Source organism: Podarcis melisellensis, assembly GCF_964234715.1.
Source record: "Podarcis melisellensis genome assembly, chromosome: 14".
NCBI lineage: Eukaryota > Metazoa > Chordata > Lepidosauria > Squamata > Lacertidae > Podarcis > Podarcis melisellensis.
Window position 1 is genome coordinate 33,440,974 of NC_138546.1, and position 25,584 is coordinate 33,466,557.

General features: G+C 43.5%; 1 protein-coding gene across 4 annotated transcripts in view; it reads left to right on the plus strand.

Annotated features, from left to right (window-relative positions):
- The window catches only part of AGBL1 (AGBL carboxypeptidase 1), a 420,669-nt gene that overhangs the window by 204,421 nt on the left and 190,664 nt on the right, over positions 1-25,584 (plus strand). For all 4 annotated transcript variants that reach the window (XM_081888461.1, XM_081888462.1, XM_081888463.1 and 1 more), the window contains 2 exons: positions 8,963-9,094; positions 18,229-18,405. In XM_081888461.1, the coding sequence (XP_081744587.1) occupies positions 8,963-9,094; positions 18,229-18,405 (309 nt within the window). The remainder of the gene's footprint in view (positions 1-8,962; positions 9,095-18,228; positions 18,406-25,584) is intronic.

Below are 25,584 nucleotides of genomic sequence, written 5' to 3' on the forward strand. Positions count from 1 at the left end.
TAGAAGACACCTGAAGGCAGCCCTGTTTAGGGAAGTTTTTAATGTGTGACATTTTAATGTATTTTTAATATTTTTGGAAGCTGCTCAGAGTGGCTGGGGAAACCCAGCCAGATGGGCGGGGTACAAATTAATAATAATAATAATAATAATAATAATAATAATAATAATAATAATAATAGCTCAGTATTGTCAACACTGACTGGCAGAGCTTCTTCAGGGGGTTCATATGCAGGTGGTGTCTCCCCGCCTGCCTAGAGATCCTGGGGATTGAAGCTAGGACCTTCTGCAGATAAATCTGATGTCGCAGCAGCACTGCCCCACCACAATGTCTGCTCCTGCTGCACGTGGATGTACATGCATTTGAACTAGAATTAAGATGCTATCCCTTAAGGTGGGCATGAGTATTACTTTACAGAGGAGAGACATCTTTGAAGGCATCCTTCATTTAAGGGCTGCCTGGTCCGAGTCCAGCTGAAAGATAATGAGCCTTCAGAAAGGAGATCAAGGACCTTGAAGTTGCCCATCAGTTGTTAACACCAACGACAGCAGACTGAGCAGGCACAAAGGATGCCTAGTCACAGTCTTATAAGACATTGTATTTTTGCTTCAGTGATTTCAGTTATGACAATTATTTCTGACCTTGCAGCAGTAGATGTAAAGTCGCAGGGTAAAATGTAAAATGTAAAATGTTAGGCAAACCTGTGCAGCAATGTTCTATCAGAATGAGTCTTGGTTAAGTCCAGAAGGTCCCGTGCTTAATTCCTGGAGGTAGGGTTAGGTAAGATCCCCTGCCTGAAATCCCGGAGAGCCGTTGTCAGTCAGTGTGGACAATACTGAGCTAGATGGATCAATAGGTCTGACTTGGTTTAAGGCAGCTTCCTATGGCCTAGGCCATTAAACAAAACAACAAACTGCAACAGTCCATAAGACAGCTATTATTCTCCCATTGCCAATAGCCTTGCTGCTTTCAGCTGCAACAGGTTAAATTCTGCTGAAGCTCCCAAGACATTTTCCATCTGATGATCTGGTATAATCCTGCACTGGCAAGTGGGACTCCCTGTCTCTCAGCATGCCAATAATGGCCCTATCATTACAGATCTGCCTGTACTAATCTCTCGGATGCAAAATGGTAAACTGGGGAAGCTTAAGCGGTCCAGCTGTCTGGCACACTGAGGTTTCCTAGGCACTTCTTTAACGTGGAAAGTTGTATTTTAGGTGGATAATGTCTGATCCTTTTTAGTTGTTAGGAGTGCACTAAATTGGCAGGTAATTGGTACCCAGCGGAACTGGGCCTTCTATCTCCGAATGGGACGAGGCTATGAAATCTCTGTTTGATATTCAAAGAGGAGGTGAAATAAATATGGTAAATACATACATACATACATACATACATACATACATACATACAATGTCCCACTTATGGTTAAACAAAGCTATGAGTGCAAGTAGCTGTGTGAGCTTGGAAGTAATTTGTTGTTGTTTAGTCGTGTCCGACTCTTCGTGACTCCATGGACCAGAGCACGCCAGGCACTTCTGTCTTCCACTGCCTCCCGCAGTTTGGTCAGACTCATGTTTGTAGCTTCGAGAACACTGTCCAACCATCTCGTCCTCTGTTGTCCCCTTCTCCTTGTGCCCTCAATCTTTCCCAACATCAGGGTCTTTTCCAGGGAGTCTTTTCTTCTCATCAGGTGACCAAAGTATTGGAGCCTCAGCTTCACAATCTGTCCTTCCAGTGAGCACTCAGGGCTAATTTCCTTAAGAATGGATGTGTTTGATCTTCTTGCAGTCCATGGGACTCTCAAGAGTCTCCTCCAACACCATAATTCAAAAGCATTAATTCTTCGGCAATCAGCCTTCTTTATGGTCCAGCTCTCACTTCCATACATCACTACTGGGAAAACCATGGCTTTAACTATACGGACCTTCGTTGGCAAGGTGATGTCTCTGCTTTTTAAGGAGCAGGCATCTTTTAATTTCATGACTGCTGTCACCATTTGCAGTGATCATGGAGCCCAAGAAAGTAAAATCTCTCACTGCCTCCATTTCTTCCCCTTCTATTTGCCAGGAGGTGATGGGCCCAGTGGCCATGATCTTCGTTTTTTTGATGTTGAGCTTCAGACCATATTTTGCGCTCTCCTCTTTCACCCTCATCAAAAGGTTCTTTAATTCCTCCTCACTTTCTGCCATCAAGGTTGTATCATCTGCATATCTGAGGTTGTTGATATTTCTTCCGGAGATCTTAAATCCGGCTTGGGATTCATCCAGCCCAGCCTTTCGCATGATGAATTCTGCATATAAGTTAAATAAGCAGGGAGACAATATACAGCCTTGCCGTACTCCTTTCCCAATTTTGAACCAGTCAGTTGTTCCAAATTCGGTTCTAACTGTAGCTTCTTGTCCCACATAGAGATTTCTCAGGAGACAGATGAGGTGATCCGGCATTCCCATTTCTTTAATTGTTTGCTGTGGTTGACACAGTCAAAGGCTTTTGCATAGTCAATGAAGCAGAAGTAGATGTCTTTCTGGAACTCTCTAGCTTTCTCCATAATCCAGCGCATGTTTGCAATTTGGTCTCTGGTTCCTCTGCCCCTTCAAAATCCAGCTTGCACTTCTGGGAGTTCTCGGTCCACATACTGCTTAAGTCTTAGCTAGCGTGTGAAATGAGTGCAATTGTGCGGTAGTTGGAGCATTCTTTGGCACTGCCCTTCTTTGGGATTGGGATGTAGACTGATCTTCTCCAATCCTCTGGCCACTGCTGAGTTTTCCAAACTTGCTGGCATATTGAGTGTAGCACCTTAACAGCATCATCGTTTAAAATTTTAAATAGTTCAGCTGGAATATCATCACTTCCACTGGCCTTGTTATTAGCAGTGCTTTCTAAGGCCCATTTGACTTCACTCTCCAGGATGTCTGGCTCAAGGTCAGCAACCACACTACCTGGGGTGTACGAGACATCCATATCTTTCTGGTATAATTCTTCTGTGTATTCTTGCCACCTCTTCGTGATGCTTTCTGCTTCTGTTAGGTCCTTTCCACTTTTGTCTTTTATTACGGTAATCTTTGTATGAAATGTTCCTTTCATATCTTCAATTTTCTTGGACAGATCTCTGGTTTTTCCCATTCTATTGTTTTCCTCTATTTCTTTGCATTGCTCGTTTAAGAAGGCCTTCTTGTCTCTCTTTGCTATTTTTTGGAAATCTGCATTCAATTTCCTGTATCTTTCCCTATCTCCCTCGTATTTTGCTTGCCTTCTCTCCCCTGCTATTTGTAAGGCCTCGTTGGACAGCCACTTTGCTTTCTTGCATTTTCTTTTCATTGGGATAGTTTTAGTTGCTACCTCCTGTATAATGTTACAAGCCTCCATCCATGGTTCTTCAGGCACTCTGTCCACCAAATCTAAATCCTTAAACCTGTTCCTCACTTCCACTGCGTATTCATAAGGGATTTGACTTAGATTGTATCTTACCGGCCCAGTGGTTTTTCCTACTTTCTTCAGTTTAAGCTTGAATTTTGCTATAAGAAGCTGATGATCTGAGCCATAGTCAGCTCCAGGTCTTTGCTGACTGTATAGAGCTTCTCCATCTTTGGCTGCAGGGAATATAATCAATCTGATTTCGATGCTGCCCATCTGGTGATGTCCATGTGTAGAGTCGTCTCTTGTGTTGTTGGAAAAGAGTGTTTGTGATGAGCAGCTTGTTCTCTTGGCAGAACTCTATTAGCCTTTGCCCTGCTTCGTTTTGAACTCCAAGGCCAAACTTGCCAGTTGTTCCTTTTATTTCTTGACTCCCAACTTTAGCATTCCAATCCCCTATAATGAGAAGAACATCCTTCTTTGGTGTCATTTCTAATAAGCTGTTGTAAGTCTTCATAGAATTGGTCAATTTTAGTTTCTTTAGCACCAGTGGTTGGTGCATAAACTTGGATTACTGTGATGTTAAAAGGTCTGCCTTGGATTCGTATCGAGATCATTCTATCATTTTTGAGATTGCATCCCAGTACAGCTTTCACCACTCTTTTGTTGACTATGAGGGCCACTCCATTTCTTTTATGGGATTCTTGCCCACAGTAGTAGATATGATGGTCATCCAAACTGAATTCGCCCATTCCCGTCCATTTTAGTTCACTGATGCCCAGGATGTCAATATTTATTCTTGCCACCTCATTTTTGACCACATCCAACTTACCAAGGTTCATGGTTCTTACATTCCAGGTTCTTTGCAATATTTTTCTTTACAGCATTGGACTTTCCTTTCGCTTCCAGGCATATCCGCACCTGAGCGACCTTTTGGCTTTGGCCCAGCCACTTCATCAGCTCTGAATCTACTTGTACTTGTCCTCCACTCTTCCCCAGTAGCATGTTGGACGCCTTCCGACCTGAGGGACTCATCTTCCAGCGTCATAACTTTTATATTCCTGTTGTCTTTGTCCATGGAGCTTTCTTGGCAGAGATACTGGAGTGGATTGCCGGTTCCTGCTCCAGGTGGCTCACATTTGGTCAAAACTCTCCACTATGACCTGTCCATCTTGGGTGGTCCTGCACAGCATAGCTCATAACTTCTCTGAGTTATTCAAGCTTCTTCGCCATGGCAAGGCAGTGATCCATGAAGGGGCTTGGAAGTAATACTAGAGCCAAATTATATCTATCCATATATATCTATATCACCTGCATCTATATATCTGCAGCCACTTTCTTTAATGACAAACTCAGTTGTTCAGATGGGGCCAATACCAGGTAATTGAACACAATACAGAGGCTTACTTCCAAAATGCATGAACTGGAGACTGAGCCAGAAAATATGTGCATGACTCAAAGAGTAGCAAAGGACCGGTGTAGAGAGAAAGAAACTCAAAAGACTCAGGCTCTGGAAATGTTGCCTGTTCTTGGCTTTCTAATTGGGGTATGGAGTTCCATCAGAAGAACAGAAGCACAGCTTCCTGGGTTGCCTGAAAAAGTAATCTGGGTCAGCATTCAGTTTCTTAGCAGGGGGCAATCAGAGTCTTGTGGGAAGCCTTCCAGCAGAGCATGAAGACAATAGTTATCTCCTGTTGGGTATCCCAAGGTATATTGCTTCTGAACATTTTTCTTTTCTGTTTTTTTTTAATCCCCACCCCCAATCTCTCACCAAAGAAGACCCCAAGAGTAACTTACAAGATAAGTAGTCAAGGCAGTCTTTACTCTCTCAGGATTAACATCTGAAAGACAGGGCAGAAAAGGAAAGGAGAAGATGGAATGGGGAAGAAAGAGAGGGAACAGGAAGATCAGGTGCCCGTTTCTTAAACTAACTGTTGTTAAAATGCCCACCTGGCAGTTTGGGAAGCAGAATGAAATGGCCATATGAGATTGGAAGGAGGGCCAAAGGCAGCTGGTTGCTCAGCAGAGCGGATGGAATAGCCCTGTTTCCCTGCTCAGCCTAATAGCTATTGATAGCCTGACAATGTTTTGTTTTCGAAAGGAGGAGATCTTGGAGTTCAAACCAACCTGCATAGTCATCTTTTCTGATCTTCATGACTTTCCCTCGATTTGTCGGTTTGGGTTGTGGTTAATCAGGGTTGACCAAAGAGACACTCTATTTACAACGTTACATTGATTGTTGAAATGCAGTGACAACTGACTTTCACGTGGCGATCTTGATGACCTCCATTCTTATGAACAGACAAATGGGAGATGTAGTGAGATTGGAAAGATTAACTTGTTCCATTTCCCAAAAGTGAGGAAAGAGCTTTTTTTCAGGAATTCACAAAAAAATTATCTTTGAATTAATAACTGAAAGTTGACAATCACCAAATTTTGGGCATTCATTCACACACTCTCCAACACACTTATGTATTTGTGTGTTTGTGTATGTGTATGGACACCCCCGATTTGCAGCTCCCTGATAATGGCATTTTGCCCTCTGCTGCCTCAGGAGTCACCACTCCCACCCCAAATCTATCCCTGAAAAACTGTTCCTTTTCCCACTTTTCCCACTAGCCACATTCGGCCCACAAGCCTGAAATTCCCCACCTCTACTCTTATTCATCTGCCCATCACTATCAGTTCTCTCACACAACAGGAAGCAGCACTGGGGAGTCAGAGATAAATTGCACTGCTGATTTCTCCCTGCAGCCTTCTCGTTCTCTGTTGGAGACATTACCTTAAAGAAGCAACTGACTCCTTAAAAACCTATGCTTGTAAGTTAGAGATTTCCCAATACTGTAGTGAAGATGCGGAGAGGTTTTGTAGCGCCAATGGGTATTGGCTTCCCATCTCGGCAAACGGGACAAATTGATTGTTCTTCAAAAGCCCCGGTCAATATTAGCCTCTTGCGTCAATAAATCCTGATTTTTCACTCTGATCAGTCGATAGCTGCATATAAAGGCAACCTGAATGTGGCCTTGATAAAACAACCATCAGCTTTGTGTGCAACAGCAGAAGCTAGGCAGATGGATTAGACAGTCATATTAGATGGGGGGAAACACAAGTATTTTGCCACAAAGGAAGGTCATGTACTGTTCCTTAATTCACCTGGATGTACATAATGTAATAACAGTGAACAGGAGCAGCTCACATAATTGCATGCTTTTCCATTCCTGCAAACTGCGTGGTATAAGCTGTGGATTTAAAGACAGCCAAGTGGTGCTTAATTGCTTCATAATGTACAGGCTTCAGTTCTCTCAATGATAACAGGAAAGGTTGGGAAACCAAAAAGGAAATTGTCCTGCTATTGCAGAGTAGGATCTTGTGAACTTCTCTTCCGTGGTTGCATCTGCACTCTAGAATTAAACTGTCTTAAGAGACATTTCTTCTTGAGGAACCTAGGAGCTGTAGGGTCTCTAACAAAGAATCCGGGAAGAGGTGTAGCTCAGTAGTAGAGCACATGATTTACATGCAGAGGGTCTCAGGTTTCAATCTCTTGTCATCTCTAGGTAGGTCTGGGAAGGACTCCTGCCTGAAACGTTGAAGAACTGCAAGTCAGTATAGGCAGTGCTGAGCTAGATGAATCAACAGTCTGACTCAACATACTGAAAGACAATGTCTTATGTTGCTAAGTTCTTAGCAACCTCATCATTCTTTGGGGGAAGCAATGGCAGCTATGAAATCAATACAAATCTGAAGTGCAGAGAAGTCTCAAGAGTAGCTATGGGCCAGCAACGTCCACAATTACATTTTGAACAGCTCTGTCCTAAATCTTTGAATGACCTCTCTCAGTTGTTGCGTGTGGATGTTAAACAGTGTGAGATACAAGATAGACTCCTGCAGGACCTCATAGTGCAGGTGTAGGGGAGCTCTTTCACCCCGGGGGCCACCTAGGCAACCTTCCAGGGACCACATGCCAATGGTGGGTGGGGCCTGAGACAAAAGTAGGTGGAGCAACAAATGTAAAGGTTACCTTTGTACAGCCTTAAATTTTACCTTTGTACAGTAGGTAGTTTCTAAACACACTCATACACCCCTCTCCGCCCTCTGTTTGGACAAACAAGAGACATTATCAGGGTCCAAGGGTGCAAAGGTGGGCTGGTGAGGGGTGTGGCTTGAGCAGAAGGGGACTGACCTGAGGGCCAGATAGAGGGGCTTGGGAGTCTCATTTGGCCCTTGGGCCTGAGGCACCCCACCAGACATAGGGTAAATGCCCAACAGCACCTTGCAAACCATCTAGTCTTGTGAGATGATCCCACTCCCAACATCTCTGAACAATATCTGAAACAGCAAAATTAGTGCTTGCAGGACTGGATTTTCGTATTGTTTTATCCTGTTAATGTATCTTTTACATTGTTCTTGGTATGCATTAAGAGCAGATTATTTCATTATAATATTTAGCTTATTCTTTGCTTATTAAGTGTTTGCCTTTGCTTATTTGAGTTTTCAAAGTGCTTTGTAAGAAATTGGTCCCCCCCCTCCCCACAAGGGCAATGTTGATTATAAGTTGATGTTTCTTATGTGCACCTTTGAGCACAATCCACTGTGGAAAAGAGGAATGAAATTAAACCAAGGTAGAGACGGTCCAAAAATCCTACTTTCAGTTTCCAAAATATATTGCACCCACACAAAAACTGGGGTGCACTATTCTCTTGATTTTTAGGGTGACAGAGTTTTCTCTCCAAAATATTTACACAGGTGTGGGCTGCTGCTCACCTTAATTCTACAAAGTTAAGGAGTTCGGGTTCAGTTTCAATGTTTTAAAATGGGCCACTCCCATCCAATCCAACATCCTGTTCTCACAGTTGCTAACCAGATGCTCATGGCAAACACACAAGGAGGTCCTGAGGGCAACATTGCTCTCCCCACTCCCACACTTACTAGAATGGTTTCAGAATGATACAATGTGCCATTGCATTGCTCCCAAACCACTTCAGGATGTGTGGCTCACTTTTTACTTCCCCTGCTTCCTGGTGTGACTTGGAAGTGACGAAACGCCACACTGCATTCCACCGTTCTGAAGCCATTCTAGTTAAGTGCTGGTAGAGGAGACAGGGAGAAAGGGTCCCATCACACTGGGAATATGAGAGAGCCCCAAACCACCAAACACCTCATCCATTCAATCCTTAAATCCTAATGTATTTAGAACAATTGTGTGCAGATTTTGGAGAAAATTCTTTTTCTCTATGACATTTTTGGAGGGGCTTTGATTCGCCACAAATCACCTGAAGAATGGCTGGGGAAAAATAGAGAGAGAAACTTCAGCATAGCAATAAACAAAACTTCTGGAATCGGTCATCCAGGTAGGAATGGATCCATTGTTGCTAACCTCTCTTGTGCCTTTGTTAGTCATTTCCAGCTTATCAGCCTCCCCCAACAGAAACAATGTCCTTTACTGTCATGCATGGTCACCCAGAGGCAATGCTGTATTCAGCACAGGTGACCAGGCCAGGCTTCATTTTTGAACAGCTTTCTCTTTGGCCCAGTAGTGGTTTCTTAGCAACTACTCAGCTCTCTCCTGCAAGACAGCAAGATTTAGGAGCTTTCTTTTTCTCTTATCCTCAGGTGTTTTGCGACTACCACGGCCATTCCCAGAAGAAGAATGCATTTCTATACGGATGCAGTGTAAAGGAGACCTTGTGGCAGGCGGGACGTACTGTTGATACGACTGTTGTCACCGAGGATGTTGGATACAGGGTAAGACGTTCTTCTTATAGTACAGACTTTTGCACAGAAATTCCAGGTGAAACTGCCCTGCTGCTCCTCTGAGTGGCCTGTTTATTGATCATTTGTCCTGATTTGCTTGCGCAAAGCTTACACAGAGGTGAAATGGTATTTGATCCTTATTCAGAATTCATTCTGATTTGTTTGCAGGGAGGTTATTTGACAATTAGCATCCATCCATTGCTTGCAGGGAATTCATACACCTTCCTGTTAATTGTTCATTCATTCCACAATAGTTGAGTCAACCCTCCATTGGAAAAAGTCTATTTCTTTTTCAAAGTGGAACTTTTGTGGTTGCATGACAGAACATTTTAACCTACTTTAATTGGGCAAACCTACATTTCCTGATATGTGCTTGACTACCTTCTGGAAAATACTGACAGTCTTGAGTAGGAATTTAAGAAGCGTTTTCTGTTCTGACCTGTATTCATCATAATCAGCACTGTTTGCATTCTGCTGCAATTCGATTTCCACCAACTATTAATATAATTTGTGCCCCTGTCTGCTACTTAACATGGCTTTTGTAACTGTTTGCATAACTTAATCAGCTCACACTAATTTCAATGTAAAAGAAACATCAAAGCAATGTAAAAAAAGTCATTAATTACATCTCATTTGCAGACACAATTAAACAACAAAGAGGTGAGCAAATATTGATCGTATTCGCTTGCCTGATTTCTGTTCCTGACCATAGACAAACACATGAACTACAGCAATTTCTACTTCCCTTTTCTGTTTTCTTCTGAATTCTCCAACATCCCTAGTCTGGAGGCAGCCCTGGACTTTCCAGCTTTAGATTTTTGAATTATGTTATTTAATAACAAACTTATGTGGTAAGAATTCCAACAGAGAGGAAACCAAACAGAGCAATTGAGAAAAAGATAAGAGGTGCCAACATGTTCAGAACCCTGAGGTTTTTACAAGTCCCCAAAGCCCTAAAACCTAAGAAGACAAGTTGCTTCCTCACCCACTTTCCAAAAAACACTTTCAAAAGAGAACAAAGCCTGCTCAGCAGCATGGAATATTGTTTATCTGACCCTATGTGTGCTATACATTTAAAGCAATATCCTACCACTTTAAGTAGTCATGGCTTGTCCCAAAGAATCATGGGAAGTGTAGTGTGTTAAGGGTGGCTGAGAGTTGGTAGGAGATCCCTATTCCCCTCCCAGAGCTACAATGGACAGAGTTCTCTGAGAAGAGGGATTGACAGTTAAACCACTCTGACAAGTGTAGGTCTAGGAGAAGAATAGGGCATCTCCTAGCAACTCTCAGCACCCTTAACAAACTACGCCTCCCGGGGGGAAGCCATAACTATTTAAAGTGGAATGATACTGCTTTAAAATGTATATTGCAGATGGAGCATCTGTTGGAAAGTGAATATGGGAAACCAAGGTGGTGGTGGGAGATGGAATGATTTTCTTTTTTTTTCTTTTTTTGGAGCCACCTTTTGTTTGTGTGGTGAATAAAATTATTGTAAATACCTTTGGCTGTGTGCGTTGCTTTCCCACTTTGCAGTGCTAAGGGTTAGCTGCACCTGCTGTAATTGAAAGTGAAAGCATTTCCCAAAGTGATCTTAATAGAGCACACTGTGAGCCTGAAACATTGACCAGAGGAAATATTTCACACAGCGTTCCTTAGCCTGAGCAAGATAGCGTTGGCGGGGTGAGGGACGGCAAGGTGGGGGAAAAGCTCGTCGTCAGCATATCTTCTGGAGCTTTGTTGCCGCCAAACTTTAGGAAACCGGGGATTGCTGGCAAGCATATAGAGAGCATCAAAGGGCTGCCTTCCAGCAATCGAGGTGTGTGCCTTGAATCCACAATGGATGAGCCATGAGCAAACTTCTGCTGCAGTCTGACAGTGGAGGCATTAACCATTGACACCCACATGTTATGAAACCTGTTTCCCGACAGGTGTGACCCACCAGCCCATAAAATGCATCATGCAGTCTTTACCTAGTATTGTCTTTCCTTCTTGAGAGCTCCACAGACAGCCTTTCTGCACAATGCCATAGCTCTGCCCTTGATTCCACATATAAGTGGACTCAGGCTACCCTGGGTCCTGACTTGTAGGCAACACCTCCACACACCCCTTTTGGCTAACTGTAAACAGCATTAACCCTCAGCTTACTAACTGGATAGGCTGTGGTCTAAAACACTGAGCCTAGGGCTTGCCAATCAGAAGGTTGGCAGTTTGAATCCCCACATGATGGGGTGAGCTCCCGTTGCCCGGTCCTTGCTCCTGCCAACCTAGCAGTTCGAAAGCACATCAAAGTGCAAGTAGATAAATAGGTACTGCTCCTGAAATTTCTGTGTGCTGCTCTGGTTTGCCAGAAGCAGCTTAGTTATGTTGGCCACATTACCTGGAAGCTGTACGCCAGCTCCCTCGGCCAGTAAAGCAAGATGAGTGCCACAACCCCAGAGCCATCTGCGACTGGACCTAATGGTCAGGGGTCCCTTTACCTTTACCTTTACTAACGGGATAGTCTCTGCTTTTGTACTGCAAAAATTTGCGCTCACCGCCTCCAAGAGGTGGACAGGGTTTGCGACACCATGCGGGCTTACCTGGCCAGGTGCCACCCACCCTACTGCAGGGTGGCCGTCGCCCCGCCCCCATCTTGGCAGGACAATGAGCTGCCGGCTGGGGCTGGGGCGAGGGCCAGGAAAAGGGCCAATGCTCTTCGGCCCAGACTCACTTTGTTTTCCTGCTAGATTCACCCACTCAACCCTCTCTAAAACTATAACATGGTCTCCTTTTGCAGGCTAACCTCTTGCTTCCTAGATCAGCGGGCACTGCTATGGTTGTGAGATGGTTGCTGTATTCAGAACCGGGAAGGAATTTTGCCTGCATTGGCAGGTTTTGCCTTCTCCGTAGCAATTCGTCACAACTTTGGTGGTTTTTAGGCCTTGGTCAGTATCCTATAGTCTATCTTTGAGATATGGGGGGGGGGGTAACATCTTCATGCACCCACATGTGGCAGCATTTGCAGGGCCCATTAAAGGGTTGATTGCGGGAGTCACTGACCCTAGAGCGGCAGCATATAGGTCAAACTCCCAGCTTTGGTGAAGTGGGAGGGCACGCTGTGTAAGTTCACGCTTTACAGTCCTGACTGCCTTGCACATCCTCAGCCCCTGTTGGGTTGAGAGGGATACCTGCCAAGGCCTAAGCCAAGGTTCCTACACCTGAAATTCAACAATGTTGTGGCCTAAATTAAACCCATACGTTGTTGTCGTGTCTCATTTCTGGGGGGGGTAGGCTCTGGCGACAGGGTTTAGCGCATGGGCTTGCAAATGCTGTGTAACTTGCCTTGAGCTCTTGGAATGTTGGTTTTGTAGGTGAGCTTTCTTTAGCTTTAAATGACCTCCTTGGAGAGATCTGAGAAAAACAGAAAGGAAAAGTTGCCCTTAACAGTCATTTTGGCACATTGTTACAAATAGATCTGTTTATATATTGGTATGGGGTCGGTTGGAATTGGTTTTTTGTTGGAAATGTACAATTAAAAGGTAATTAATGAGAAAATAAACAGAGAGGAAAGAACCATTAGCTTGAGACCTGAGAAACACGGTTACAACAAACAGAATATTAAATTCGTATTTGCTAATGTTTACAAATGAGCACTCCATACACTTATGTTCCACTTACCTACCAGCCTTTTTATTTAATTAAAGTAAAAAAGGTTGATTATAAAGGCAATTTCCATTGTCTTAAGGAGCTGAATCAAGCTGGGGAATCTGCATATGTATTTTTCATCATCCCTTCGTTGGGTTGGGCTCAGCTTGGCAAGGACAAGAAGAAAATTCTCAGACCTTCACAGATGATGCTTGAGTGGGTCTGAAGTTTTGAGGGCATTTGTGTGTATGTTGTCTGAATGGCAACTAGGGGAGAGGAAGTTGGTGAGCGTCTTTAGAACATCCCACTCTGCCCAAGCCATGGACCACAGTGATCACTGCACCAGGCCCAAGTCAAGTTTCTACGAACTAAAAGTCTCCAACAATTCCTTTATACTAAACCAAACCCTGGTAGCTCAGTGGTAGAGCATCTGCTTCACATACAGAAGGTCCCTGTTTCAATCCTCAGTATTCCGAGGTAGGGCTGGGAGTGACTCACTGTTTGAAACCCCCAAGAGCTTCTCAACAGTCATTGAAACATGTTGTTTAAGGAACTTAAAGGCTCTATAGGGCTAAGGAAGGAATTTAGCATTGCCAGATTCCACCCTCTCCCAAGTCCCCATTGCTTTTGTTATCTGCAGGTATGAGCAGGTGTCCATGCTTACATTTTTCCTGCTGCCAAAAAAGCTTCACTTGCAGATTTTTTGGTTCAAGCTGATATAGGAGCAAAGGAAGCCCTTTTCTGTGATCAGCTAGCTGTCCAGCCAGAACTGCAAGAGAAAAACACACACGATATAGACAATTCAGGCTGCCCAGCTAGTACAAGGCAGACAACTTGCTCATGCATTTATCATTTGACTCCTCCTCTGCACTGGGTTATTGAACGCTTGGTGACTGGGGATGATTGACATATGCACATTATAATACTCGTCATTTCTGCAGTTTGCATTGTGATTGGGCTGGCCTTACCTGTTGGGCTCCAGGATCAGCTTAAGCTGCTGGTGAATGTTTTCCTAAGCAAACTATGTTTGGGGATGAAACAAGAGATTTGCCCAGCTTTGACCTGCCTGGATGAGAGAATGAAAGGCTGGTCCTGTGTCCAACTTCACACAGGATATTCCTCTTATTTGAAGGGCTGTTTGGTACAGGTCCAGTTAAACTAATCCTAAGAAGAATAAAGGTTAGGGGCCTTGAAGTTGCCCAACCACAGTTAACAGCATTTGGACAGAAGACTGAGAAGGCACAGAGGCCATTGCCTGGTCACAGCCTTCTCCACTAGGGTGAGAGGTATTGCATTTCCATTTAAACTATTGCATCCATTTCAAAACAAATTAGCATATGCAAGTGATGGGCAAACCAGCATCCTCTTCCATCCTCTCTTTAGTGTGTGTGTGTGTTGCATTTCCTCTTTTTTTGGCAATGCCACTCTACATAGCATTTATTCTGTTTCTCTTGAACGACACCTTGAGCATGCCTTTGTGGTGTGTGTGTAAGAGGATCCGTGTCAATGTGCCTGGATGCCTGTTGTTTTGTCAGTAAGAAGTACCACACAAATGCACATATATGTGTATGTGTGTGTGAGAAAGATGGTGATGGAGGAGGATGCAAATACAATAAAACTGCTGCTTACTGTTGATAGCTTAAAATGGTCAATGTGGCTCCTAGATCTGTTTGTGTTTCTTCCAAGCAGTGAGTTAGGGTCTTTTACCATCAGCCAACAATATTAGCTGTAGGCTAATAATAATAATAATAATGGAGCATCAGGTAATCTACCGACCAATGATAATGAAACGTGAAAGCAAACAAGCTCAATTCATCTGTGAAAAGAATCCTGTTCCCTCTTGGAACCATAGGTGGCAATATTTGCTCAGGTAAAGAAAGAAGGTGTATATCAGAGCTGAAGTCGCCCCCTAATAGATATTGCAACCGTTTTCTCCAGAAGAACAGAAGAACATTTAGTGTATAAAGTCCAGCAGTTTTGCACAAAGTATTTATTTGTGTGTGTATCTATTAGAGGCAGATACACAGAGATTTGAGGAAGACGCAGCTGATCTCCAGTTGCAATTCACAAGAAAATCAGAATAGCTCCATATCATGAATCCATATTAGGTACCCTCCACCTTACTAATAATTTAAGAAAATCCCTATTGGATCAGACCCACAGCCCATCTAGTCCAGCATGGAAATGGCAACCAGACCATTCTTATCAACCTCAGCCGGTGTGGCTACCAGGTTGGCTCGGCTGGTCTAGGGGCATTCTGAGTGACACTAGCAGGCATTTGCATGCCTTGGGGAATGGTTCCTGTGTTTGCTTTTCATCCAGCGGGGGCTCGGACTGGACACCTGCTAAGCTGGTTTGTGTGTGGCAGAGGAGGACCAAGGCAAAGCAGAGTCTCCTGGTTTCTCAGACCAGCAAGAAAGCCCAACTCAGAAGCCTTCTAAAGTTGCTTTGCTGTGTTCTGGAATGTTGAGAGTCAGTGTGACGCAATGATTTAGAGCGCCGATGTTTTTACTGATATTGTAATCTTGTGTGTTGTGTGCCTCTACTCTTATGAAGTGCAGATTATAAATACTTGAATGCGCATTAACCTCTTCCATACACAAAAAGCCTTGAAATGACTTACAGATACAAAACTACGTAAGATACAAAGGCCTTTGCAATACATTTAAAACCAAATACATAAAGGCTTTCGCAATTCTGGGACCATCCATGGAAAATCAGGACACTTGGAGGTTATGTGGCTGTGTAAAGTGGTAGCATTGTGTTTTAAAGGTTTGCTGTTAATGTGGCTTTGGTGCATATGTCCTTCTCGGTGCCTGCCCCCCATGAAGGTTTGTGACCTTTTTGGTAATGGCGTTGTGGAACACCTTACCCCATGCAGTGCATCTAGGCCTCTACTTCTGATGATTTGGTTAAGACTTTCAAAATTCTTCCTGGAGAGCTTTGCTTTTCCAAGCAGATGAATTCTGTCCCCCCACCCCCTTTCCTGAACCTTCCTCTATTTTATACTGCATTACATGATCGGTCCTGTTGTTTTATGAAGAATTGTGATATTTTAATTGCTGAAAGCTGACCTGAGTAATGCATTGCATTAGAAGGGAGAGATATAAATCCTTGAATGAATGAATGAATTCAGGGTATTTGGCATATGGACAGCTTTAATGATAGTGCTGTTACAGTTTCTTAATCTGGGCTTTAGTGTGTGTGTGTGTGTGTGTGTGTGTGCATGCTCACACACGCATACACGTGTGCTTACAATGGTTATTCTGATGATATTATGTATTGTTTAAATTTGTTTTATTGCATCATATATATAATAAATTGTGCATATATGTGTATATGTATGTTGGGGTTTGTGTGTACAGAATATAAAGCTATATACAAGTCGAATAAATCCAATCACATCAATCATATCATTTATGGTATTTTCCCTATATGTTTGAAGTGTTTCCTGTACATTATCTCTTCAACTCTCAGAGATGTGTAAGGAAATGGTTTTTTCCTGGTTAGTTATGCCATACATTTTCATTATTAAATGTTTAGTACATCCCGTTACTCTTTTATTCTGTTCCTACTAATTCAGAACCAGATAATTGGTTTATGTAACTTCCATTCAGTGTTATTTTCCAACGATTTCAGTGGGAGATCTAGCCTGTCTTCTGTTGCTTGTGATTTATTTTCATCCTGCTGGCATGAATTTTTAAAGCATTATGCTCCTCGCCCAGATCTACCAAATTTCAGATAGATAGGACAAAAGCTCCCTATTTAGAAGCAATTAAAAAGGTCCCCCCATCACAGCCTAATTGCTCTTTTCCTTCTCCTCTCTGTAACTTTTCTTGTGGCCTGTACAGGCTGTTCCAGCAGCGCTATTGAAACACATTTGGGACTCCTTCATTTGAATTCCCATTCATTCCTATAAATAAAATGACTGAAGCCAATGGAGCTCCTTTGTTTTTGTATTTCATTTGGTGTTTTTTTTTAAATGATTGCAAACCTTTAGCGATTCTTACAGCAGGGGATCAGTCAGCAACGTGAAGCCTCTGGACCAAAACTGGTTTCTTGAATGCTGCTGCCTGTTGCTTTAGTTGTCAGTCTGAAACTGAAAAGAGATATGTAGAATGGAGTACAGTGGTACCTCGCAAGACGAATGCCTCGCAAGACAAAAAACTCGCTAGACGAAAGGTTTTTCCGTTTTCGATTTGCCTCGCAAGACGAATTTCCCCTATGGGCTTGCTTCGCAAGACGAAAACGTCTCGCGACGTCTAAAAACAAAGACATGTTTTGTTTATAAAGTTAATTTATTTTCCCTTCAGTTTTTGAACTGCTCTTTACAGTATGTGTGACTTTAAAGAGCAGTTAATAAACTGTTGTTGTACCATATTTGGCTTTGTTTAGACTTTTTTTGACCATAGGAACGCATTAATTGATTTTCAATGCATTCCTATGGGATTTCGTGCTTCGCAAGACGAAAAATTCGCTAGACGACAAAAATTGCGGAACGAATTAATTTCGTCTTGCGGGGCACCACTGTACCTGGGAAGAAGTATTTGCTGGCAGGCTACTCAGCTAGCTGTATGTGGAAAGCGGGGGCAGGACCGAGATACCATCATGCCCAGAGTAGTCATCCAGGACAAACAGTTCCTGAACAGAGGATTGCAACAATTCTGCAACAACCAATACAGATGGACAAAGACTGAGGTCAAGAGATACTGGTTTGCATAAGGACATCCAATGGGTTCATCACTGAGATGAGAGAAGAATATTGGAAGCTGCCTTATATCAAGTCAGATCATTAGTCCACCATGTTCAGTATTGCCTGCACTGGCAGGAAGTCACCCTGCAGGTTTTAAGACAGGGGACATTCCCAGCCCTACCTGAAGAAGCTGGGGATTGAACCTAGGACCTCTAGAAGCCAAGAAGATGTTCTACCACTGAGCTATGACCAGTTCCCAGATTTAAACTTGGGGGATATCCCAGATCACACCACAATCCCTTAACCACTACATCACAGGTTTCATATATGCACTGTCATAGACAGTGTGGTGTTGTGGTTAACTAGAACCTAGGAGAGCATTGTTCAAATCCCCACTCAGCCATGATGTGACCTTGGACCAGTCACTGTCTTTTAGCTTTACCTACCTTACAGGGTTGTTGTGAGGATAAACTGGAGGAGAGGGGAAGAACCCACGGGTGCTATTTTGAGCTGCACTGTCATAGACAGTGTGGTGTTGTGGTTAACTAGAACCTAGGAGAGCATTGTTCAAATCCCCACTCAGCCATGATGTGACCTTGGACCAGTCACTGTCTTTTAGCTTTACCTACCTTACAGGGTTGTTGTGAGGATAAACTGGAGGAGAGGGGAAGAACCCACGGGTGCTATTTTGAGCTGCTTGGAGGAAAAAAAAGTGGCTGTAAAGGTAGATAAAATGTGGTAGGTTTATCCAATGATGAACACATTTAAATGATTATGGATTTATTGTGTGTGTGTGTATGTGTTGCAGACCCTGCCAAAGATCTTGGACAAAGTAGCTCCTGTATTTCTCATGAGCAGCTGCAGCTTCCTGGTAGAGAAGTCACGTGACTCGACAGCCCGCGTGGTGGTTTGGCGGGAAATAGGAGTGCAGAGGAGCTACACCATGGAAAGCACTTACTGCGGATGCAGCCATGGCCTCTACAAGGTATTGTGATGCTTGCTTGGAAAACAAATTTTGTGTGCACCTCTTTCATCCTTCTTTATACACTATCCATGCAGGTGCCTGTCTTTCTTTCTTTCTTTCTTTCTTTCTTTCTTTTTTTCTTTCTTTCTTTCTTTAAGACCTACACAAAATCAGAATCCAATTCCAACTACTTGTAGCCAACGTGATGATGCCATCAATACCATATAGCTTTGAACAGCTAAGGCTTCCCCACATACTGGGAAGTATAGTTTGTTAGCAGTCAGTGCTGAGAGTTTTTAGGCGATCTCTGTTCCCTTCACAGAACTACAATTCCTCTTCACAGGCGACTCTGGGAATTGTAACTTTGTGAGGGGGATAAAGGTCTTCTAACAACTCAAAACACCCTTAAGGAACTACAGTTCCCAGGACTTTGAACTTTGGGAAGCCATGACTGATTAAAGTGTTATGACACTGCAGATGGGTTCGGCTGTATATGTGTATCTCAGATCAGCAGCTAAAAAAAGAAGGTGAGGAATGACCTAAAACATTTTGATTGCTGAAGGAGAAATTCCAAACGGTGCTTCCAACCCATGATGAAAAATACAAGCATGAACTAAATTATGGAGTGATTGTTACTCTTTAAAACTACTTCTGTGTTTTTTGCCTGAGATGGTAGGGCTGAGCCCTGAAAAAGACTTGGTTGTTTGCTTGAGGAACTGGGCATAGATCTTGCGTGCAGGAGAAAAAGAATTGGGGCCAAAGAATAAATGTTTCGTTGGTTATATTAACAAGGAGCACTTGTAATTTAATTAAAACCAAATCTCCAACCTTCAGAAGGGCAAACATTAGCTCTTGCAAACATTTCCAGCTCATTCTTCTGATTAAATTACATGGAGGCTCGTTCTGCTAGGATATATTGGACAGAAGTTTTCATAGTACACAATGGGCTGTGGGGTTAGGATTGCCACATCTGATCTCACCCGCCTGCCAGAAAAATTCTTAGGCCAAACAGCTGTGTGTTTCTTTGGCTTGATTCATTCCACTTATATCCTGCTCTTCTTCCAAAGAACTTTGAGCAGCTAACATTTTGTGGCCACTCCATCTAGGCAGCTTATAATTATAAGCTGTTTATTGGTTCTTCAAGGGGAATGTAAGGTAAAGTAGCCTGTGAAAAAGCTGAGTGGGGGGAAGAATTTTGGTGCACCTTTGAAGGAGGGATTTGGTGGTGTGTGGGTTGTGATTACCACATTGAGTGTATGTGGTTGCATGAGTATGGATGTAAGAGGGAAACATTTTCCATTCCCTCCTGTATTCAGCAGCACTGTTTCCATTCACTGCAGTTCATCTGCCAAAAGCTATGTTCTTTGTCTGACTATCTGCTGTGGCAAAATTGCACAACTTATGTAATTAATTGCGCAAATTATGTAAGCTATGTTGTCATTATATTTTTCCGCTATGTTCATTTCATTGCAAAGGAAACACGGTGCAAACGGGAAAACTGTAGTATCATTTGCAAACTGAAAGCAACAACAACAACAGAGGATACTGATTGTATTTACTGGATTGATTTTTGTTCCGAAGGTGGGATGAATTAGTGAGCATTGGCACTTTCAGATCCTGTTTCTGTTTTCATTGGAATTTTCTAACATCCTTAAGGGTGGGGCTCTTTTCACAAAGGCCTCAGTCACTGGCAGAGCTTCCTACAGTGATAATATCTCCTGATGTAGATCTTCACTTGCCCCTTCTTCCATGGCTGGGTGGTAGGGGAGCACAATTTGTGGTTTGCCTCAGGTGCCAAAATGTCTTGGGTCAGCCCTGGAGGTTTTTTGTTTGTTTGTTTGTTTGTTTGTGTATGTGTGTGACTTTTACATGGATAGAACATGAGCAAGAGTCACATCCATTGCTCTTACCATGTTTGCTTTTAGACATGTCCAACGCTGGCATGTGGCTTCTGGAAGGTTGTCCACAAAGAAGTGGAGCCCTCAGGCTAAAAAAGTTTCCTCAGCCCTGTCAGAGGCCTTCAGTTCATTTGCTGTTCTGTTGTGAGTTCAGCAAGTTCTTTGGGAATTCAACAGGTTCAGTCAGGCTGCCAGCCTGATTCATGGAAGTGCCCCCATTATGGGTTACACAGTGTAATAATGGAGGTACTAAAAACACAGGTTGGGGTATGAGTTTCAGACAGGCATCACAAACCTGGTGCCCTTCAGGTGTTGTCTGCCTGCTTTTTAAGAATCAAGAGGAAGCATTTCTCCCTATCTTAGTGCTTGTGTGTGTGTGTGTAAATACTGCTTTTTAGTCTTACAGAGCAGGCAGGTCATTGATCTCAGTGCTGTGGTACTTATCACTAAGGTGGAAGAAAAGATCCTACTGTCTTCTTGCTCTTTGAAGATTTTCTCAAAATAGAAGAGGGCTTCATTTCCTAAATGGATCAGGAGTAGGACAGAGGGGGTCCCTGACAGGCAACTTCCGGTGGCTTGGGAGGCTGGAAGTAGCCTCTGGGTTGCCCACTCCTGCTTTAAGTACTCCTACTGGCCCTCCACAATGAACAATTTGAAGGCACTCTGATGCAATTCCATCCCCTGAAGATCAGCAGATCTGAGCCTCATCAGTGTTTGGGTGAGGAATTGCTTGGGAACCCAAGAGATTGCTCTGAGTTCCTTGGAGGAAGAAACACAACGATGCAACTCCATTATTTATCTCTACAAGGCATGTTCATTGGATGCAGCAAGTAAATAGATGGATGATTATTTAGCAATCAAATTTATGATCAGAGTCAAGGGACCATGAAGCTCATTACAAACTCCATAGAGTTGTCACTCCACGCATCAGTGAAGCGTAGCAAGGAGGAACCAAGCAGCTGCTCTATGCGCACACAGAATTCCAGGACAACCGTGCGGGACAGAAAACACAGGAGTATATATGAAGGGAATATTAGGGAGGGAAATGGATTTGCTCTGCTTGGCTGGAACATACTAAACACATCCCACTTGTGAGGAAAGGGACAGCCATTTCCAAACCTACACCTGGAATACATGGGTGGATGTTGCAAAAAGCTGTTTCTCAATGACCAAGAACAAAAAGCATGAAGGGCCAGAAGTAAAAGTGGGTTTAAGGAAGCTAATTCTCTCTTTTTATGTTGCTCCAACATTGTGGGCCAAAAGAGCTTATTATTGCAAATTGTGAGTACATGAGTAGCTCTGACCTTTATGCCCAACCTCCAATCTCCTTCCTAAGCCAAGGGCAGGCTCAAAACATTTTGATGCAGGAAATCTGGTTGGTGCCCCCACCATATAAGGGATGTAGAAAGGCCTTGCTTTGCATTCTGTCCTGCATTCTGTCCTGCATACAGCTTGCAGCTCTGTTTCCGTTCCACAGTTCGTCTTCAGTCAAAAACTATGTTATTTGTCTTGCTGTCCACTGTGACAAAAGTATGTGACTTATGTAATGTACACAATTAATTAACTAAATTAGGTTGTCATTACATGATTCCACCCCATTCATTTCAGCGCAAATGGGGGAGGGGAAGTAATGTACGGTTTTGTGGACTGAAAGAAACAATAACAGCAAATACTGATAATTTTTGCTAGGGCAATTTCCATTCTGGACGTGGGACAAATAAATGAACATTGGCAATTTGTGCTCCATTTTCACCAGACTTCTCTGACATTCCTGCACCCCCCCACACACTTGATCAGAAGGCAATTCTCTAGCTATAACATCATTGAAATGGGAAGAAAGCCTATTAATTTCTATGAGGCTTATGGCTGTGGATTCTCTAGTGAGTTTGTTTGCTTATTTATTTATACTTTAAAAATCTGTCTCCCCAGTTCCTCTCAAAGGAAACCAGGTTGTCAAAGAACAAAAGAGAAGAACAATGGGTTCTCTTGCCCAAAAGTATGCTGTGCTTTTTCTCCCAACTCTGCTACCCTTCAAGGCACTTGGAATCTGTAATCTGAGGCTGCTGCTTTTCCATGCCTTATGCTAGAGTCCTATGTTTATTGTGACCCATAGGTTACATCAAATGTTTATGCATTCTGTGCCACTCTGATCTTTTTGTCAGTCCTGCGATGGAACTATGACCCTTCAGGAAGAAAACCTCCAGAGACATAGCTCCTGCTAAAGTCGGACACAGCTATATTGGAAAGTTTGCACTAAGTGATGCGAGAGAGGCAAGTTTGCTTGCAGAAGGCAGTGCACTAAGCCGGGTAACGAAGCTTGCACTAAGCTGGACTCTGCAATGTAATAAAGCTTGCACCATGGCCAACTATTCAGTTGGGAGATGCATGACTAACATGAGGAGAACATTGCTGTTCCTCCAGTTCAAAGTGGCTGTTTATTAGCTAAGGAACATGGGAAGCTGCCAGGTCAAAGCATTGGTCCATGTAGCTTAATATTGTCTATCCCAGGACAGGAATACAGTGGTACCTCGGGTTACAGACGCTTCAGGTTACAGATGCTTCAGGTTACAGACTCCACTAACCCAGAAATAGTACCTTGGGTTAAGAACTTTGCTTCAGGATGAGAACAGAAATCATGGGGCAGCGGGAGGCCCCATTAGCTAAACTGGTACCTCAGGTTAAGAACAGTTTCAGGTTAATAATGGACCTCCAGAACAAATTAAGTTCTTAATCCGAGGTACCACTGTAGTGGACTTGTGGACCTCCAGATATTGTTCAGCTACAACTGCTATCATCCCTGACCATTGCTGGCTGGGGCTGATGAGAGTTGGGAGTCCATCAACATATAGAGGACCAGAGGTTCCCTATCCCTTCTAGTCCACAGCAAGGAGAGTCAAGCCTCTTTTCAAGCACAAAGCTCACTGGGTGACTGTGGGCTGGTCACTTCCTTCAGCCCAGCATACCTCACCGGACTGCTATGGTGGTAAAATGGATTGGGTGGGTGGGGGAAACCATTTATGCCACCACTCTGAGCTCTGTATAAGAAGGATGGAATACAGAAGTGTAGAAAATCCTCATTTGACCTCATGTTTGAGTCACTATCATCATGACTGGCTCTCTGAAGAAAGCTTCACGTTCAAAGGATATGAATTTCAAAAGGCTCAGCTCCCTTTTGCATTTCTGTAGCACTGTCTGTATTTTCACTGGCATGGGCTAGAATGGACCACCATTATCCAACGGATAGCCTTTGCTGTTCTGTAGAATATCAGGAATATATCCACACTTATTTTCATTCTTCCTCCCAAGAACCCCAGAACCCAGCCACTGTGTTCCCACCTTGGCAACAGGATAGCCATGAGAAGCCTACAAGCTACAAGGATATGAGTGCAGGCCATGATTCCCAGGAACTGGTATTCAGGGGCATACTGCCTCCAACAGTGAAGGCAGAACCTAGTCATAATGGCTAGTAGCCACTGATAGTCGTACACTCCAACAATGTGGAGGGCCAGTTCATGGCATAACTGTTTCCAGATGCAGGATGGATCAGAAATCCTGTCCTAGCAAAACGATTTTCACTTGCATCCCTATGGTGTGCATAACATCTGGTTCAGTCCTGAGATTCAAATTCTGTCGAAAGGTTTCATGCCTAGCCCTGACCTGGTGTCAGACACTGGGTACTCGGGGAACAAACCAGGCACTCCATAGGTCTAGGACTTTGCGTAGCAGGTTCCAGTACTCCTGGTTCCATTAGAAGAGAAGTGCTTGGATTTGATATCCCACTTTATCACTACCCTAAGGAGTCTCAAAGCGGCTAACAACCTCCTTTCCCCTCCTCCCCCACAACAAACACTGTGAGGTGAGTGAAGCTGAGAGACTTCAGAGAAGTGTGACTAGCCCAAGGTCACCCAGCAGCTGCATGTGGAGGAGTGGGGAAGCGAACCCGGTTCACCAGATTATGAGTCCACTGCTCTTAACCACTACACCACATCAGGAGAGCCTCGCAGTCAATGGCCCTTGTAGCCCAGCATCCTGTTCCCATGTTGACCAACCAGATGCTTCTGGGAAGTCCACAAGCAGCAATACTTGCCCACTTGTGTTCTCCAGCAGCTGCTATTCAGAGGCGTACTGCCTCTTGAGAGTGAAGGCAAGGCAAGGTTGCATGAACCCCAGAGGGTGCCCCAGCAATTCTACATGCAAGACACCATTTGGAAAGAGAGGGAAGGAAATCCTGCCCCTTTTTGTTCAGGTCGATAAGGAAGCAGATGAATTATAAAGCAGCATAAAAATTTCCACTCGGAACATATTGCAAATGATTTCGGTATGTTGGAAAGCTCAGTCGCAGTTGGATCATGAGGTTATTATTGTAAGGTCATCTTTTCATTTTCCCCCTTTCCCTTTTTTTTTTTTTTTTGTTTAGCATCACCATTTATCCAAAAGACGGAGGACACTTAAAACATGCCCAGGGGTGTATTTCCCCCTCTTCCGTCGTAAGAATATAAATATGTTTGCAGTTTCTCTGGTTCAGGCAGCTTTCAAGTAGTTCCAATCATTTCTCCCCCGTACACTAAGTCCCTGATTTGTTAGTCCCAGAATGAAATATCATTTCTTAACGCTGACATTTATGTTGGAGCTACATAAGAGAACATAAAGCTATTACCTTCCAATAATTGATATTTTAATGCCTTATAACTTACTAGTAAAATGCCCTCCAAATGGTGGAAATATGTATGGAAGTGTCACTGTAAAGATGGGTTGTAACAAAGGAGCCGGGAGATAGGCTTGTCCAAACCTCTGTTGCCCAGAACCCTTTCCCTGGGATCCTGTTCTCCCCACTCTCAATTCCTTGGAACCCCCACTTCTGCATCTGCTACTCCATGTCCTCCATTTTCTCCTAAGAATTCATAAGAAAAAGGACACAAGAGGAGGCTGCTGGATCAGGCCAACCAGATGCCTATGAGAAGCCCACAAGCAGGACCTGAGTGCACAACAGCACCTCTTCCCTCCCAGTGACTGGTATTTAGAGGCATGCGCCCTCCAACAGTGGAGACAAAACATATCCAGTGCAGTCTTTAGTATATGCGCCGCCGGGGTGCAAAGATCCGCCCCATGCCTTCAAATTTAGTTTAGCCCCCAAATTAACTATTATTATGATGTAAGAGTTAATTTTGCATGCACGGCGCCGTTGAGTCTGACAAGCGCTGCCGTTGTGAATGACAAGAGTCTTTGGTAAATGAGCGCACAAAGTCGAAAGTCCTTTAGTGAAACAGTAGGTATACATTTCGGTAATACCTAGGTATATACA